General features: G+C 37.3%; 1 protein-coding gene across 3 annotated transcripts in view; it reads left to right on the plus strand.

Moving 5' to 3' along the window:
- ap2b1 (adaptor related protein complex 2 subunit beta 1) overlaps positions 1-18,678 on the plus strand; it is a 33,658-nt gene extending 14,980 nt beyond the window's left edge. Inside the window, exons 14-22 of one of the 3 annotated variants that reach the window (XM_008428683.2) lie at positions 771-963; positions 5,056-5,097; positions 5,716-5,868; positions 7,638-7,783; positions 7,888-8,017; positions 13,977-14,061; positions 14,419-14,505; positions 15,976-16,130; positions 16,609-18,678. In XM_008428683.2, coding sequence (XP_008426905.1) covers positions 771-963; positions 5,056-5,097; positions 5,716-5,868; positions 7,638-7,783; positions 7,888-8,017; positions 13,977-14,061; positions 14,419-14,505; positions 15,976-16,130; positions 16,609-16,683 — 1,066 coding nt within the window. In that variant the 3' untranslated portion in view covers positions 16,684-18,678. The other 2 variants (XM_008428684.2, XM_008428685.1) reach the window with 2 other exon arrangements.
- Positions 18,679-19,505: the final 827 nt, after the last annotated feature.

The raw sequence follows: 19,505 nt of genomic DNA on the forward strand, positions 1-19,505 counted from the left end.
CCCATTCACTCAGTGCGTTATAGTTCCACATCGCTTAGGATTTGTTGCTGCGCGTTTTGTGCAGAGTGAAGGAAAGAGGAGACCAGCTGCACAGGCAGGCTGAGAAATGAGATGCAGGTGATCGGTATCGGCAACAAGAGACAATGATCGCCAATCATGCACTTTTTCACGGAAATCGGCCGATTATGATCGGTGGCTGATCGATCGGCACATCTCTACTATTTAATCTTATATACTCTATGCAGGTTTTATGACACTTTTTAATCAGACAAAAGCTGTAGTGGTGCACAGACATCTTCACTCACTGCGTTCTTTGATTCAGTTTGGTTAAGGTTACTGCTAACAAGCTGCTAATACGTTCTTGCTATCTAGTTTGCTTGCTAACTAGCTGGCAAGAAAACAAACAAGTCATTAGCACCTAACATATGGCTCATTACCAGTTAGCATATGGCTCTCTAGGTAGCTAGATAACTAGAAAGCCATATGCCGTTTTCATGATGTGAGAAGCACACAGTTGCTGCCATGAGCCACAAAAATATCCCAGAAAGTTCAGTTTTGGTCCCCTGAAATTCTTTGTGACATCTGTTGTTATGTGTGAACATTTTATTCTTGATGGTCTTAAAAAGGTCTTAAGTCTTAATTTTTAGTTGGTGAAACCTGCTTAAACTGTTCTGTATATTCAGCCTTGAGTCAGAGACTTCACTGATATTTTGAATGAAAGAAGTTTAAATGTACCATCTCTAACCACTTCTCCACTTCCTCCTGATCAGTATTGATACAGGCGAGAGCCCTGTGAGCAGTGGTCCACCTGCCGCCATGGACCAGCCACATGTGATTCCCAGCCAGGGTGACCTTCTGGGTGACCTGCTAAACCTTGACCTGGGCCCTCCTGTCAATGTTCCCCAAGTCTCCTCCATGCAGATGGGTGCAGTGGACCTTCTGGGTGGAGGCCTTGACAGTTTGGTGAGCTCAGTCGCACAAATAAGTTACTTTTCCACCACCTGCATGGCTGCAACGTACCACTTTGATTTTACTGTTGAACATAAAAACTGCCTTTTTGGTGTTACACTTTTATGAAGTTTATTTGTTCATGTTGGGGTCCAGTTGTAAAACTGGATGGATTTCAGTAAATCTATCCATTTCAGTAAAGTACAATTTCACTGAAAAGTTTAAGTTATATAATACAGAAAGTGTAAGGTATTATGGATTCATTTCTCGCAGATTAATGATTCAAGGGTTTATTAATGTTAACATTGCTACAGCTAATAAAAACACCAGTTGTGTTTCACTGAAAATTTTCAAACCATTACTTTAGACCAGCGGTGGGCAGTCCTGGTCCTGGAGGGCCAGTGTCCTGCAGCTCTTAATGTCTCCCTGGTCCAACACACTTGAATCCAACAGCTGAATCTCCTCCTCAGTGCAGTCAGGTTCTGCTAACGACCTCATGATTTGACTCGGGTGCGTTGAAGTTGAGACGCATCTAAAAGTTGCAGGAGACCCTCCAGGCCTGGAGTTGCCCACCCCTGGTCTACAACATCCACAACAAGGTTAAGCCACAAAAATCTTATTGCTAAGGAAAATGGCTGTTCAGAGTTATTGATCCAGGCATATTAACCACTTGTAGGAAGTAGTTGAGCTACATGTCCAAGATGGCCTACGGATCTGAGAAGCTATATTTGCTGTTTTTGTTAGCTCTAAGCTCTAATCATCAGAAATTGTAATATTACTCTGCTCATAATGAATCTTTTAGTTTTACTTTTTGAATTTTATAGAATATATATTTTTTAATTATAAAATTTTTTTTAAATACAAGAGTGACATTGGTCCATAAATAAAGGCTATTTTTACTCTCAATTTTACATTTAACATCTCAGAATGTCTAGAGGTCTTGGTAATGGGGTACATGCCACGGACTTCCGTTTTAGCACTTCCGCATTTTTATGCCACATAGAATGGTTCCGGTGCACAGGCAACAGTATGTTAACAGGCAACAGGATGTTAACAGTGGCTCCTCAGTCCTGCAGGACTATTAATGATGCTTATAGAATTATTCAGACGTCCTGAAACGCTCCGACAACAACAAAGGATTTAAGCTGGATGTGTCAAAACTTCACAATAACTTTGAAGGTAAGTTAATAAATCGTTTGTATTCATCATAATGTCTCATATGTCTGACGTAGCTAACAGGCACAAGCTTACAAAGTTACAAATGTTAAGTGTTTTGATTATCTGTGCATTGTGCAATCTACATATCTATGCTGTATAGATAGATAAAGATATAGATATAAACATATATAGATCTGTCTATATTGTGCCCAAGCTGTCAGTCGAAGCTAAAGTTAGCTTCCGAATGTAGCATCTAATTTGGAAAATAGCTAAAGGGCGATTACACTTAATTTTTCACTATCTTGAGCTTTTTTAATGTGTTGTACTTTAAAAACTACACCTAGACATTTCAAACGTAACTAGATTATTCTGTACTAACAGCAGAATAAATAAAACATTTGTGAAATCTTCTAATTGATTTGTGAAATTTGTAAAATGTCAATAGATTCCAGAACACATTAGATCTGAATTATTAAATTGTGATTATTATTTTAACTTTCCGTTTTCTTTTTAAAAAAATCTTTATTATAGTTGGAGTTGGACAGTTCTGTTTGATGGCTTCCTGGAGGGAGAGATCAGCTGAGCTAATGTTGCCAACAACTTTTCTCCTGCTATTAACGTTTTTGCTTTTCTTTATATAGAAAGTATTTCTATCAGTTGCTCTTTTTCCGTTTTATATACAGTATTTGTTTATACAGTTTTTTTTTTTTTACCTTAATGCTTACCTGGCCAGGTGAGGTGGAAATGTACATCTTGATTACTGACAAATGTCAGAACCACATGGACTGAGCTGGTTACATCAGATCTGAATCTTTATTTCTCATTAAAACAACTTCTTGTAATTTTAAAACATTGTTATAAAATTGCATCTTTATTCTGCTGTAACGATGACTGCATTCTTGCAATTAAAAGTTCTTGTATCCTGACTGTAATGCTCCCTTATACAACTCACAGAACAGATGATGGAAATAAAGGCATTTTTTGAAAGTATTTTCTGTGATTTTATTATAGAAATTGAGGATGAGAGGAAATTATTAAAATTAAATCTGGTATGAAAAAAAATCTTGCATCATCCAGCCTTATTCAGCATATTAAATTATATGACTAACTACATATTACTTAATATTCACATTTCTTTGCTGGTATAACCTAAATGTGTTGCATTTTAACATCTCACCTGAATTCCTGATCTACATGCTAATACTTGATGTAATGTAAACACAGAGAAAAGGGGAAAAAATGATTCAATTTTATTGTAGGAACAAACAGGATAGCAAAATGAACAGTGAATATATAATATACTTCCTAGCAGATAATCAGACATCAGACTTGTTTTGCCTTTACTGGTGATGAAAACTCGTCTCTCTGGAGGAGAGGAAGTCCGGCTCGGCCCCGTCCAGGATGACTGCAGGGTCAGGGTAGCCAACAAAGTCTGCAGGTAGAGTTTTACATATCTGGTGCTCCGGTTTCAAGATCATAGTTTAACCAAGTACTGTAAATAAAAAGTTAGTCCACGTTGTGATGATCCGGCAGACCGTGGACTGATGGACGCTGTACCGGTCAGCTGGTCCAGGTGCTTGGATCCAGTGGAAAGGTAATCGGCACAGAGGCTCAATCAAGGCTCAGAAACATCACGAGGTGTTACGATGCAAACTTGAAAAATTAAAAAGAAAAAAACTAATAAGTGTCCATATTTAGCTGCACAACGTAATCAAAACTAATAATAAATCCTCAGCTCTTTTTGAGAGTTTTGCTTGAAAATAAACTGACATTATCTCAGGAAATTAAATGTGTAAGTGAAATAGTTCTGGTATCACAAAAAAACTGAAAAAAAAAAGTTTCAGAGGTGCAACAACACTGAAGTTACTGAGTAAAAGTGAACTAAAATACTACTTAGAAAATGCATGTTAAAATCTGAATACTCTTGAAAGTGTGCAGCTGAAATTAATTTAAACTACTAGCAGGCAAAGCCTAATATCTGTACCAACAGTAATACAAAAAATTATGCATATTAGAGGCATTAGTTTATAAAAGTCGAGGCAAACCTAAATTTACCATTTTAAAAACAAAAAGCAGCGGGAGGATGAACTTCATAACCTCATTTTCTAAGCAGAATCTCAGAAGGGAAAAAAAGAAATTACGTTGTGTTGCTGCCCTCGGTTGTTCTTAAATTACCTGCTCGGTGTCGCTTGGATTGCATGTTAAATGTATTTTATATAATTGTCACATAAAAAAAGCTAAGGAGTTGCCTAAAAATAATTTCATACTCGTATAACACAAACACATCAACACACGTATTGACTCACCTTGTGCCGAATCGCTGCCTCTGTTCTCAGCCTGTTCCCGTTGCAGTGGATTTCCTCCTGCATTATTTTCCTCCAACAAATTATTCCAGTGAACGAAGCTCGTACAGATTCCTTTTAACCTCCGTCTTCCCGTTTCTGACGCTGGATCTTCAATATCCTCAAGCTTTGAATTAGCAGGCAGCTACAAACCGTGTGTTAGCTGTAGTGGCTAAGTTTTGGCTACAGTCTGCTGTTGCCTTGATATCAGCAGGAAAATGAAAAAAACTAAGCACTGGATGGTACCGGCTATTTACTGGACACAACGACACACCACAAAACTGGATCGTTGTACCAGTAGCTCACAGATATTTTAAGTTTTGCGTCTTTTTCATGGTACAGATCTTGCAGCTTTGGGTAAAAACAAWAGGAGCAAGCAGGACCCGGAACCAATCTATGTGGCATAAATTCAAACGGAAATACGTCACCACCTTTCGTGGCATATACCCCACTGTCTTGCAGATTTATTATTGAGGTACTTTCCCAGACAGTGAGGGGCTCCTCTTGATGGCTTGCAGTTGCTAAGAAGGTCTGTTTCTCTTTGTGTTTGGTCTTTCTCTAATGTTTGGATGCTGTCTTTGGGGGCGTCTCCTCTTCTCTCCCTTAGCTTGGGGGAGACCTGGGCGGAGGTGTTGGGGGAAGTCCAGCAGTAAGTTAAGCCCTTCTGTTCGGCCATCTTGCTGCATGCTGCATGCTTCTTGAACTCAACTCTCACTGCACTCTTCACGCTTTTATTGCTTCACACCTGCGTGCACAGCTTGAAAATGTCTTGTTTTGAATCATTTTTGGCCTATTTTAAAACAAAATTTATGACTTTTATTTCAGTCTTATGATCCCAGTGGGTTTGTATTTTTATATTTTATACAGTAGATCTAATGCTATTGTTTACTAGTATTAAATCAGTTTATGAAAAATCTTCATTAATGCTAAATTGAGTTGGGTTATGGACTTTGTGTTATATAATAATTTGAAGTAAATGTTTTATGATTCATGGGCTAAAATATTAAGATGCAGGTAAAAGGTTTTTCTCACAATTTAGGTCTGCTTTTATTTTTGCTTTGGCTGAGTGTTCAAATATTATTTCCATATAATCATGCTTTCTTTTGCCAGTGACCTAACATCTAACATTCTTTGTGTGATTTATTTATGTTTTCTTCTTGGGCTTTTGGCATATTTTTGGTGAAACTGCATAGGAAGCTTACTCAGATGGTTTTAACTAGAACAGTGTGTTTTCAGTGTTTGTGCTATTGTCTCGGAACTCCTTCAGGTGGGACAAAACTTCATTCCGTCATCCGTCCCCAGTACTTTTGCTCCGTCACCAACTCCTGCTCCTCCAGCAGTCAGCAGTGGCCTCAATGACCTGTTTGAGCTTTCCACAGGCATGGCCATCACCACCGGAGGCTTCGTAGCCGCAAAAGCAGTGAGTACACACAACTTTATCACACATGCAAAGATCCAAGTAACGATATAGTGTCAAATTAAACCAAGATTATTCATGCTAAAAGGATTTGAAAAATGTTTTCTAGCTAGATTTATTTTGTTAATGTTATATTACATGGTTGGTTTCATTTCTTTAGAAATCAGTGAATGTTTTGGATTGAATTTGGTTTTGTACTTAAAGCTGCGGTATGTAAATTTAGTAAAAATATGTTTTTTACATATTTTTTTAAAAAACTCACTGTTTGGACAGTATAACACAAGACGCATAATATGAAAAAAATCAAGCTCCTCTGCCTCATCCCTGTGATTCTACTGCCACTTGGAGGAAAACATCACTCAGTCAGAAACAACCAGTCAGAGCTAGGAGAAGGATCTCAGCACTGTCATCATGATCACATATGTGTTGCACAATGTGCTTATGGCAGAGAAACAATTTATCATAACAGGAAAACTGTGTAACCGCTGTCATCAGTGGCCATGCTAACTGTCTGTGCTGTGGAGAATGAGCAGTTGCACAGAAAAGAGCAAGGTGGAGGGTGTGAGCAACGCTTACCAGAGGGTGATTGACACTGTTGGTCTGGACAATATGGTTGAAAAACGTATCATGATACAAGTACAGTGGTGTGAAAAAGTGTTTGCCCCCTTCCTTATTTCCTGTTTTTTTGCATGTTTGTCACACTTAAGTGTTTCGGAACATCAAACCAATTTAAACAACAGTCAAGGACAACACAAGTAAACACAAAATGCAATTTGTAAATGAAGGTGTTTATTATTAAAGGAGAAAAAAAATCCAAACCATCATGGCCCTGTGTGAAAAAGTGATTGCCTGGGTGTGGCTAGAGAAATTGAACTCGGGTGTTAAAAACCACAGTTATAGTATATTTTAACAGGGGGGCAATCACTTTTTCACACCACTGTATTTCGCATGAATTGATATTGATATATTGAGTAGTTTTTTGTTTTGAATATCTCAAATACTGCCAAACTGGTGGCGTGACCTTTCCTGTTTTATCCACAGTTCCTACTCCAGGCGTAGTTTATTTCTAAGCAGTTATGAGGAAACCTTAAACTGCTGCTGCTGAAGTTACTCAACATTTGTTGCTCGGTAACCAAATAGTGAGTGAGTTAGTTGATGTCACTAACCTAGCTTAGTCGGTCGTGAGAGTTTCAGCTGCTTAAGTCTTTCCTCTATCTACATCCTCCACAATGCTTTCCAGTTCTGGATCAGGGTTCTGTGAATATTCTATATATTGAATATTCTATCAGACATATTATCTATTGATACTGATCACGTGCCTAGCATGATATACATCAGTGATATGAATAGAATTGATTTATTTTCCAGCCCTAACCCACTTTCATTTCTACTGATTTGATATTAATCATACTTGAATGCTGCTGGATTTTTGTTGGAGTAAGTCATGGAGTCTTCCAAATCTAGTAAAGATTAATAAAATGGGTAAAATATAAAGCCCTAAAATGATAATTTTTCTGGAGTAAAAACTGTAGAAACATCAGACTTTTTGAATCTGTCTATTCAGCGAAGGATAAACGAAAGACGCAGTTTTACACAGCTCAGTTGGTAGAGAGGGTGCACCATGTGCTAATGCTATATTCCTCTATACAGTCTTTTTCCTGCATGTCTTCCCCTTCTCTCTTCTCTCCCCACCCTATTTCCTGTCGAATTGCCATTAAATAAATGTCACTAGTGCCAAAAAAATCTTTAAACCAAAAACTGCTTTTTACCAGGTGTGGCTTCCTGCAGTAAAAGCTAAGGGACTAGAAATCTCTGGAACATTCTCCCGCCGCCAGGGCCACATGTACATGGACATGCTGTTCACCAACAAGGCACTGCAGCACATGAATGACTTTGCCGTCCAGTTCAACAAAAACAGGTTTGTGAACTGGAGGAGAGGAATTTTCAGGCACTAATTCACAAATGTTTGTGGGAAAGTTGCAGCTGAGTAGCACCAGGTTTAGATTTCTATTCTCGTTGCAGTTTTGGTGTGATTCCCACTAGTCCTCTGCCCATTCACACTCCACTGATGCCCAATCAGAGTATCGAGGTCTCCCTGCCTGTTAACACCATTGGGCCTGTTATGAAAATGGATCCGCTCAATAATCTGCAGGTACAGGAGCATGTCCTCACAAATGCTGCTTGATCACTATCAAGTGACTTTTGGTTGATCATCATTTAGATCAGGGATGTCAAACTCATTTTCATTTTGGACCTTATCAGGATAGTGAATGTTCTCATGGGCTGGTGGTGCCAAAATGTATTGATAGAACCCACTAACAAACTGCTGAAATACTAATAAGTATTTGATTATTAGTTCTTAGAAATAGGCCATACAGTTCAAATGTGAACTGTATGGCCTACGGGGGTTTAACATACCAGTGGTTAAAGAGTTACTTGAGTAACAGATTACAATATATACAAATTAATAACACAAAGTCACAGACTGAAGTAGTTAAATGTGGTTTTCCTCAAGGCTCAATACTAGGACCTAAATTATTTATACTTAAATGATATTTTTGCAATATCCAATATTTTGACGTTTATAATGTTTGCTGATGATACAAATAAATTTTTTTCTGGAGAAAATATGGATGAAATAATAAAAACAGTAGAAAAAGAATTAACTGAGTTGAAAACATGGTTTGATAATAAGTTGTCATTAAATGAAGGAAAAACTAAATCTATGGTATTCTCTAGTAATCGGATCCATAATAATGTAACGTTATGCAGAAAGGGAGTTGAAATTGAAAGAGTTTGAGACCAAATTTTTAGGAATTATTATAGACAATAAACTTAGTTGGAAGCCTCACATAGAATATATTAGAAATAAAGTTGCAAATACTATTGGAATATTGTTTAAAATAAAAGATTTAGTAAATGTTAAAGACTTGCATATTATATATTCCTCTTTGGTTTTGCCTTTTTTGTCTTATTGTTCAGAAATCTGGGGAAATGCAACTAAAACAAATATTGATAAATTAGTTAAAATGCAAAAAACAAAAGCTATAAGGCTTATTAATAAGGTGGGATACCATAAACCAACTGATAAACTCTTTATTCAAAGTAAAGCATTAAAATTTAAAGATATTGTTTATGTAAAAATACTGGAAATAATGTATAAAGCATTGAACAAAAGTCTTTCTTCTGGTATTCAGAAATTATTTAAATTGAGAGAGAATAAATATAATTTTCGAGTTTTTTTTAAATCTTTGAATGTGCAAAAGAGAAAAGCCAGAAAAAGTCTAGATGTGTTTCAGTTATTGGTGTGAAACTGGAATGAATTGAATGATGGTTTTAAATTATGTCCTTTCTTGGTGAGCTTTAAAAGAGCTCTAATATGTAAAATAACAACTTACGCTGTTATGTAGATTTATATATGTATTGTGAAGATATGTTGGTAGGTTGTTTGGTATAAAATAGGGTAGGCAAGAATAAGCTTGGCTTCAGCCAACTCCTTTTATGGTATATTATGGGCTTCTTTATTGTTGTTGTTTTTTTTTGTTCTTTCCTGTGTTTAATGTGGACAATTTACCAAAATAAAGTGATTGATTGGTAAAATAAAAATATTAATCATTTCACAGCTTCAGTCCCACCAGGGTTATACAATTGCTTTTGTGATTTTTTTTTTCTATCAAAATCACAGATTTCGTGGTGCTAACTTAGAAATATTTGAAGGCAATTTTGCAAAATTTATGCTTATGTATAATGTTAATTGTGACTCTTCTTTTTTTTTCTTCCTCACCATGTCTATTACACACTGTAACTTGACAAGTGAGGCTAAGGCAGTGTTGTAAAAGTAAGAAATAGTGCCACCTGCTGGTGGAAGTTAGCAGTCACGTTAACCTAATGTTTTTGACAATTTTTGGGGAAGATTTGTAATAAACTTACTTATATGCATTAGCATGAAAATATGCAGGGTTTGTTGATTTTTGCAAAATATTTCCACGGTCACAGAATTGCGACAAACTGGAGGGACCTGGTGATGTTAACATGACGTCTACAGTTTAACCCAGTGTTTCTCAACCTTTTTTGGGCCAGCGCCCCCCTATCCATTATCCAGGTCCCTCACGGCCCCCATCATAGAAATTCTAGCTACTTTGCACTGAATATTATTTAATTAATAATATTACTATCACTGTTGATGTTTTGATTTTTATGGTTGCTTCTGGAGTTATCGTCAAAAATAATTTCCCAGAGAATAAAAAAGCAAGGCGAATAGAAATTATTTTCACAGGTGTCTAAGAAAAATGCAATAGATATTTAACTTAAAATTGGTAGGCCTAACAGCAGCCAATCAGAGTAGAAAAATATTCTTATTTTTTGCCATTTTCTAGTTGTTAAATATTACACAAAATGACCAGATAAAAGATGAACAACATGCCAGTTTAAACTTAGAACTATTTGCAAAAAGACTGAGCTCTGCAACATTAAAACGTGAACAGAACTCCAACTATGTCAATCATAACTTTTCTTGTCTCCAATGTTTCTCATCAGAGTATCATCCATAAAATTTCACCCACATGGCACTTACTGTGCAAACCAGAGCTTTCAGTGGAAAAACAAAAGTTCCAGATCATTTTAATGTCGTACAAATATGAGACAGAAACATGAATTATATCTTATATAGACCTGTCTATTGATTTATAGATTAGTAGAACCCTCTGAAACACGGTTCTCCTGTTTCAGAGTTTTGCGCAACGTGTGCATTGTCTTTTTTCTTCTTTTTTTTTCCGTCATAAGGCGAGGAGCGGTCGGGAAGCGCGTATCGATGGAGAAAAGCAGACTGACGTAAACCTTTTAGCTCCGGTATTGTGATCATTAAAATTCAAAAGTGCTGTGGTGCTACAGTTTCATACCAGACCACTTACAGCACCTTGTTAACTCTATAAAATGAACGCTCTCAATCTTGGTATCACCCATGGAGGGATTTCTTTATTTAAATAGGTTCATTTTTCAGAGGGATACACAGTGAGGGTATTGTGACATGTTTATAAGAGCAATTTCCATGGAAGCGGGCAGCATCCAGAGGAACATTAAAATACTTTTTTAATATAAGTTGCTGCTTTGACATGATCACAGCACTGACAAAACATGAGTACAAAAATTCTCAATAAAACATAAAATATTTGACATAGATGGAAAGTTATTCCCTTTTTAAGTTTAAGCTCCCGGATAGAATACATCGGGATGAATATCTTTCCACAGTTGCTGTACTTATTTCAATGTCTTGAAGCCTCATTGCCTCATTAGCAGCCGGTCGCTGCATGTTACGCAGAGCGGCTTGTAATGTGGGACTCACCTACCGGTCCAGGATAAATCCATTCTCCTGTCTCTTYTCTGGGCCTTTTCCCCTTTGCAAAGAAACTTTCCAAAGACATCTGATCTGTTTCTTACTCATTTTGCTGCTTGTGGGCTCAATGTTGGCGCGCAAGTAACAGAGAGAATCCGGTTAAAGGATTTTGAAAATAAAAGATCCTCGAGACTCAAATAATCAGGGCTTAAAGAGCTCCGGCCGGGGGCCGAATTTCCGGCTTTTTACCAAACTGTCCGCCTCAACCAAACTGTAGTCTCCGGGCTTAAAGAGCTCCGTCTACAAAGATGTCTGCCAATCAGAATTCTAGCTCCCGTGTTCTTGACCAATGACTGTAAAACGGTTTGTAGAAAAGAAGCGCATGCGTTCGGATCTGCGGTTAAATCAAATGCGATATGAAAAAAGATGGAGTTTGTCTGACCTGGTAATGAAACACGTTTACTTGAGAAAGGAATTAAAAACAAGTGGCACTGGGCCTGGCTAGAGGAAAGAGGACAAGACGGGAAGTTGGCGGACATTTTTACAAAAGCGGGGCGCCGGGATTCCTTTGGGGGGCGTTTGGTCGAAGGTAAACTTTACACCTTACAATCACAACTATACCAGTTTAGACTTTGAGCACCTTGCTAAAACTATTTTGTAGCGTTCATTTTATAGCGTTAACACGGTGCTGTAAGTGGTCCGRTATGAAACGGGGGTGATAGAACAACACAGCACTTTTACATTTCAATAATCAGAATACCGAAATTGTTTCCGTTGTTTTAAAAGGTTTATGTCCGTCTGCCTTTTCCCCATCGATACGCTTCCCGACCGCCCTACGGGGTAAAAAAACAAACACAAAAAAAAACCGAGGCGCACATTGCGCAAAACTATGAAATAGGAGAAGCGGGACATGAAACGGAGCGACGAACTAGATGTGAATTATGGCATAAAAACAGAATCTGATGCCGAACAGTGAAAAATCAACACATGATGTGAAACACATGACGATTAGGCGGCGCAGCAGGTGATGAGTGAAGATTACTGATGGTCAATAAACAATCAAATAAATGTAGCAACAGGACAGAAACTAAAGTGGACATAGCAATAAACCAAGAGAGGATAATACTAATCAAAGGAAACTAAATGGAAATGAATGAAGAACAAAATGCAAGAATAAACTAAGAAACTAAAGTAAATACAGAGGAATAAACTGGTATGGCAAGACCTTTAGAGCAATAATTAATACAGAGACTGTATGGCAAGAATAAACAGACACTATTTCCAGATAAAAGGTAAAATAATATTGTTGAAGTGCCATGGGTTTGTTTAGACCACATCTAGTACTGAGAATAAATATATCTTACAGACCATAACAGTAAAGAACTGATCACTTATTTATGCTTTTAATTAGATTTGATATATTTATTTCTTCAATATTATTTTTCATGTCAGTGTTAATGTCATGAGGCTGATGACTCCATGACACTTTCAATTTGACTCATTAGGATTTGATTAAGAACCAGATTTGTTCTTTGTAATTTCTGTCCAGTAAAACTATTAATCTATAATCAATAGACAGGTCTATATAAAGAAACTGACAAACACTGAAGAGAAGAAGAGTTATGATTAATGTAGTTACAGTTCTATCCATGTTTTAATGTTGCAGAGCTCAGTCGTTTTGCAAATAGTTCAAAGTTTAAACTGGCATGTTGAACATCTTTTATCTGGTCATTTTGTGGAATATTTAACAACTAGAAAATGACACAGAACAAGAATATTTTTCCACTCTGACTGGCTGCTGTTAGGCATAAAAATTTTAACTTGAATGTTCATTGCATTTTTCTTAAACGCCTGTGAAAATAATTTCTATTCCCATGACTTCTTTGTTCTCTGGGAAATTATTTTTGATGATAAATACAGAAACAAGCATAAAAATCAAAACATCTACAATAGTGATGGTAATATTATTAATCAAATAATAGTCAGTGCAAAGTAGCCTACAAATTCTTTGGTGGGGGGCGATGAGGGACCTGGATAAAGGCTGGGGGGGCGCTGGGCTGAAAAAGGTTGAGAAACTGATTTAGTTGGTAATGTTGCATGTTCTAAATTACTTGCTAAAACATTGACTGAAAGGACTCGTATTTAATATTGAGGGATTTTTGCCTGTAAGTCAAACCTTTACGGCACAGACATTTTACATTTTGTTTTGAGTTGAAATGTACTAAAGTCTTATTTAAGTTTGAGTGTTTAGCTTGTTAATTGTATTGTTAGAAGCAATTGTTGCACTATTCAAAGACACTTTTTATTAAACTGTGGCAATAGCAACGCTATAGTAAATTTCTATCATAACTATAAGTTTCAGGCTCAGGATTTTTTTTTTTACTTTAAGCCCTGAATAATACATAAAACGGAAATATTTAATTATTTCCTGCGTGGCCTGGTACCAATTGGTCCACGGACCGGTACCGGTCCGCGGCCCTGGGGTTGGGGATCACTGGACTAGATGATAATATAAAAAGCTTATGGCGAGCTGGATTTTGTCCTTGAGTTTCACAGGTGATTTAGATTGTGAAACAGTAGTTTTTGAATCTAAGGATAACTTTTATTATATAAGAGTTATTCGTTTAGCAAGCTGAACTTCACTCATAAAGTGATGTGCTGGACAGAAAACAGGAAAATGTAACTTCTTATTTTTAATTTTATGTTTGAAGATGCGTATTTATTACACAGTTGTGCTCTCTAGTCTCCAAAATTGTTGTCTAATGCTCTTTCTCCACAGGTGGCCGTAAAGAACAACATTGACGTGTTCTACTTCAGCGTCCTGATCCCTCTGAATATATTCTTTGTTGAAGATGGAAAAATGGGTATGATTTTATCCAATTTGCTGATGCAGTGCAATAGACAGCAATACATCTTTAATCATACTTGTTGAAAATACTAAATTAACAAAGAAGTAAAAATATATACATGTTCTATAGAGTGTGGACTGAAATCATCTCTGAGATCCAGAAATTGAAGCACAGTATAATCAAATTTTATAATTTCAAGAGATGCTTAAAGATAGCCAGAAATGTCAATCTTATCTAATTTAAAAGTAATAATTAACTCATGTGTACGCCTTGCCTAAAATGGTAAGAAAACCTACATCTTCCTTACAAATGTTGGATCATCTTATAAAGTAATCAAGATCTATATTGATGACTGTGTCTTATTGTTTTCAGAGCGACAGGTGTTTCTGGCTACCTGGAAGGACATTCCCAATGAGAATGAACTCCAGTACCAGATCAAAGATTGTCACCTTAATGCTGGTAGGCACCGCCATCCATGTTTTGTTTGCATTTTAGGTCTTTGCACATTTTGAGTTTTGTACTGGAGGCCCTTTATCAAAGATGCACTGAACAGAGTTTTGTAGCTGATTTCAATCACTAGTTCAGCTTATGCCGACTTGGATGTTTCAGGGTTTTGAGCAAAATTAGCTAAAGATGTCTTGATCATCTTAAGTTACATTTCCATTTACCTTAAAATTTTGCAAATTGGAATTGCGCAAATTTTCTTAATGAAAACATACCGATTTTGAAAGAATGTTTGTTGGTAAAACGTTTTTGCTCTAGGATAAGGTGGTTTTTCAACTCTTTTAAAAATGGTGTATTTGAAACTAGTGCAATGGAAACTGGTCTTTCGCATCACACAAGTCAGGAGTAACCAGATGTTACTCCTGAAGAAAAAGACAAAGAAGACGATGTGAAGTGGATGGAGGTGATGGCACCGTATATCCTTTGATGACATCTTGTGAACAAACTTATTGATGTGATTTTAATTGCGTTTCTTATTTGTAGGAAACACCACAATTGCAAAATTGTGTTTTTTCTGCGTTAGTGGAATATCAGCAGTTTTGCGCACATTTAGAATGGAAGCACAGCTATGTGTTGGTCATTAGCGTGGTTAGCATTAATACCGGCAAACTTGAGTCTCTGCATTTTCTCAAGAACAGTGATGTCTGTCGAGGTTCATGTTTTAGATGTTTCTATGGCTCAGTTCACTAGAATCAAAAAAATGTTTTGCCAACTGGCCTCTCCACAACTGGAAGATGTTCTCAGTCAGTCATGCTGGCCTTCGCAGGGACAGAAGGCTGCGACGCGTTTAGGGATTAGTAAAAGATCTGGTCGCTGGTCAGGGCCGATCAACTTGAAACTCTACCGAGTGTAATCAATAACTGATTTCTCTGTGAATCTCTAAGACTTGCATTAACAGCAAATTTAAAGTTTGAATTCTTCTGTGATTTTACTGATCCTGAATTTTGAAGAAATTCTGCTCAGTTACTGTTCTTAATTCTTCATTTGTCATATAATGCAATTTTTAGGTCCTGTCTCGTGTTAAGTCTAAAATCTTACTTTCTGATTTTTCTTCTTTCACCCACATGCTCACCTTTGGATACTTTCTTTTTTATCTGAACTGTTCAGTGTCTTTGTTTTTGTTTTATATAGAAGGGCTGTTAATTGTGCTGTTTACCTCACAGCCATAAAAGCCCATGGTGGCTTGCAGTACGAGATAGATTTAGAACCTTGCGATCTGAAGGTTGCTAATAGATATTCAATAAAATCCTCTAACAGCTAGTTGACCCTGTAGCAGTAGATGAATTTTGACAAAATGTTGGTTTGCTTAGTTATTTTAGCCTCTTGTTTTTGTGTATCTGTTTATTTCCTTAGTTTATTATTACTTCCAGCTTAATAAGTTAAAATGTTTCATAATGTGGACTGATTTTGATTCTGGTCTCACAGACACAGTGTCTGGCAAACTACAGAATAACAACATCTACACCATTGCCAAAAGAAACGTGGAAGGCCAGGACATGCTGTACCAGTCGCTCAAGTTGACCAATGGCATTTGGATCCTGGCTGAGCTCCGCATTCAACCAGGGAACCCCAATTATACGGTACAGAATACATGTACATGTCGTACAGAGATTTATTTTTAGGAACTGATCAGTTTTACATTTGTATTTCCTGCAAAGTAATTTGTTAATTTTTGGTTAGCGATGCTGCATATAAACCAAAGAAGCGGCAAAGTACTCGTATGTCTGAGAGTTCTGTGTTGTTCTTTTTGTAAAACGTAGTAGATTCCTACTACAAATGTACTGATTTGTGTTTCTAGAAAAGGGTCGTAAGTATTTGCCTATTTTAGATTTTTGCAGGTGGCGCAGCACAAACTCCGGGGGTCCACTGCATTTGTTTCTTTTCAAGTTTTACTACTATTTATTCTAAAACTAGTTTTTTTTTGTTCCTTCTGTAGTTCTGGCCCCTTCCTTTCTATTTTACAAATGAACTAAGCTATAAATACAGAATCCTCCACTAAAAATAGATGTTAAAACCTTCAAATATGAGAGGAAATGATGATACTGTTTTTCTCCCCAGCTCTCTCTGAAGTGTCGGGCCCCTGAAGTGTCTCAGTACATCTACCAGATGTATGACTCCATCCTGAAAAACTGAGCTCATGGCTTCTGTCCTCCTTCCTGAAAAGTGGCTGTTTATTTTCTGTGCTTGAAACCGACTGCCAGAACAAGAGAATTAAAATAGTAAATGAGAAACGATCATCTGAAAGGTTAGGTGCATTTTCACTTTGAAAAGTCATTTTTCAATCAGTTGAAATTATTGTGGTTGACATATTTGCATTTTCCGTTGTTTTGGCAGTCTGGAATCGATGATTATATCTGAGTACACTCCCTGTTTATGCTTGTGTCCTAGTAAAAACACATTAATCATTCCATCCTTAACTCGGTGTTCATGTTGTGATTGATGGTGAAACTGTCCTGCCTTTCTTTGTTTCCTCTGCTTTAAATCTTCCTTTCTTTTGGATCTGCATGTAGAATACTTGCTTAATTGCTTGCCATTATTTTTGTGAAGCATCACAAGAATCACAGTACACACACAAAGCACATATTAAATAGGTTCACCAAAAAGTGTCAAGCATTTAGAGGCAAACGGTAATATTTTTTACTTGCAGAAAACAAATTGTTGCAAAAAGGCAAATGTTAGAGAAAACGAAGAATTGAGTTGAATAAGATCTCGACCTCTAAGTCAGATATATTGACTACAACTGGGTGTTTGGTGCTTGTTCTCTGCTGCCATTTGTTTGATCTAAATAGTGATGAATTAAAAGTTAGTTTTTATGCAGATGATGTTTAGATTATATGCCTCATATCAAACTTTTGTCCAGCAGCCTGTTGGTAATTTCAGCGTTTAGTTCATGCCTGATAAACATCTTTAATCTAAAAGACAAAAAGCATCTTCTTAATTTGACCGTTAAAATAATCACAGTAGCTGTTTTTCCCATACATTTTCATTATAAATATTGTTGAAATGCCTTTTTTTCCTCCAAGCATCTGTGCGTGGCTTTGACTTCGTTATTCCGAGTTCATCAAGTATCTACCTCCATGTTTTCTTTTCTTTGTTTCTGTAATGTGCATTATTTATCCGTTTTCTCTTTTGAATTCTGATCTTGTTGTATTCATGCCAGTTAAAGGTTGTAACGAGCCAACCAGCCAAAATCCAGCTCACAGGACCAAGTGTTCACTGAACTGAAATGCCAGGTTTATGTTTTAATAATGTCTTGTCCTCATGAACTAATATCAGCATTGTGTGGTTTTTGCACCCTCAGGCACAGAGCTGTTGTGTGGTACAATAGTTATTAGTGTATGTTGTGTAGCGAATACAAAGCTTTTATCACACTGAATTTAAATAAAGAATTCCCTCTATCTATTCCACAAATGCAGATGAATTTTGCAGTTTTATTTATTATATGTGCGTTTTGTCTTTACACATTGTAATATGTGAGACAGCATGAGCCCTGGGCAATTTTACATGAAATCTTTTTGAAAATCAAGCTAGAAATGAATTGGCATAACTTTAACACTGTCTTGCATGGATCTGTTGTAGCAGCGTTTCAAAGCCCATTAGCTTTGGTGGAGCTGGCAGTTCATCAGTCCAAATCTGAAGTTTGTAAGTTCAACCCTCACACAGGGCTTGTTCTCTATTTCCTCTCCTGAGTTCACAAGCTGCTCAAGCCGTTGCCATTTGTTTTGTAATGAAAATGTTATAATGTGTTCCTCACTCCTCTTCTGCTTTTGATATTTCTACATAGTCTTATGAGATTGGTCAAGCTGCTCTCACATACTCTTCTACAGTATCATATAACAGCAGGGGAAGCTCCTTGATCCTGGACACTGTCTAGTGTTTCTTCCCCAGTGTAGAACTTATCTGCATGAAAGATCAGACCATCTGTGTTCTGCTCCACAGAATTGATGGTACATCATAATCTGATTCACACCTCTAGTCCAATCAAGTATCCCTTCTCTGACCAGAACCCATAAAAGGAAGCCAGATCCACTGTTGGTCAGAGCAGACTGACGGACTGACCGACTCCTTTCTCTCTGTATTTCTGTTCTCACCTTGCAAGGTTTTAATAAATGTCTTCTTTTCTTCTCATCCAGACTCTTGATAAAGTAATTTCTTCCATGACAGTTTCCATGTCTGACAGATTTTGTCATTCAATTCTACATTTAAAAATGTACATTTTGAAAGAAATTTTGTTGCTAGGCTCCAATAATTAGTAATGAAAGTATAAATATAAATATATACAACAAAAGATACATTTAATCTTGGTAGTCTTATGGCATGAGGAATGAAGCTGTTGTGGAATCTGGTTCTGCATTAGAAGCTGCTGAATCTTTTCCCAGAGGGCAGCAGAGAGAACCAATCATGGTGATGGTGGAAGAGGTCTTTTGTGATTGGTCGAGCCCTGGACAGGCAGCGACTGGGAGCGGTGTCAAGGATGGAAGGAAGCTCAGTCCCTGACCTCACCACTCCATACGCTGTCAGTCAGAGGTGTTGCATGCTCCAAACCATAGAGATGCTGCTGGTCAGTTTGCATCATTGATGAGGAGCGGTGTGTGACTTGGCTGATCTTTCCTGAAATCAACAATTTCTTTTAACATTCAGGATTAGACGGTTTGTATCACACCAGTCCAGATGTTTCACCTGCTCTCTGTAGGCCAGATGAGACCCACCACTGTCGTATTATTTGCATATTTTAAGACATGGTTCTTACTGAACCTGGCATGGCAGTCATGGGTCATCAGGGTGAAGAGCAGTGGGCTCAGTACACAGACCTGGGGGCAGCCAGTGCTGAGGGAGATGACCCTTGAAGTATTTTTCCCAACCCTCACAGGCCCTGGACAGGCCTACAGACCCTCACAGGCCCTGGACAGGCCTACAGACCCTCACAGGCCCTGGACAGGCCTACAGACCCTCAC

The sequence above is a fragment of the Poecilia reticulata genome, linkage group LG14 (assembly GCF_000633615.1).
Source record: "Poecilia reticulata strain Guanapo linkage group LG14, Guppy_female_1.0+MT, whole genome shotgun sequence".
Lineage (NCBI taxonomy): Eukaryota > Metazoa > Chordata > Actinopteri > Cyprinodontiformes > Poeciliidae > Poecilia > Poecilia reticulata.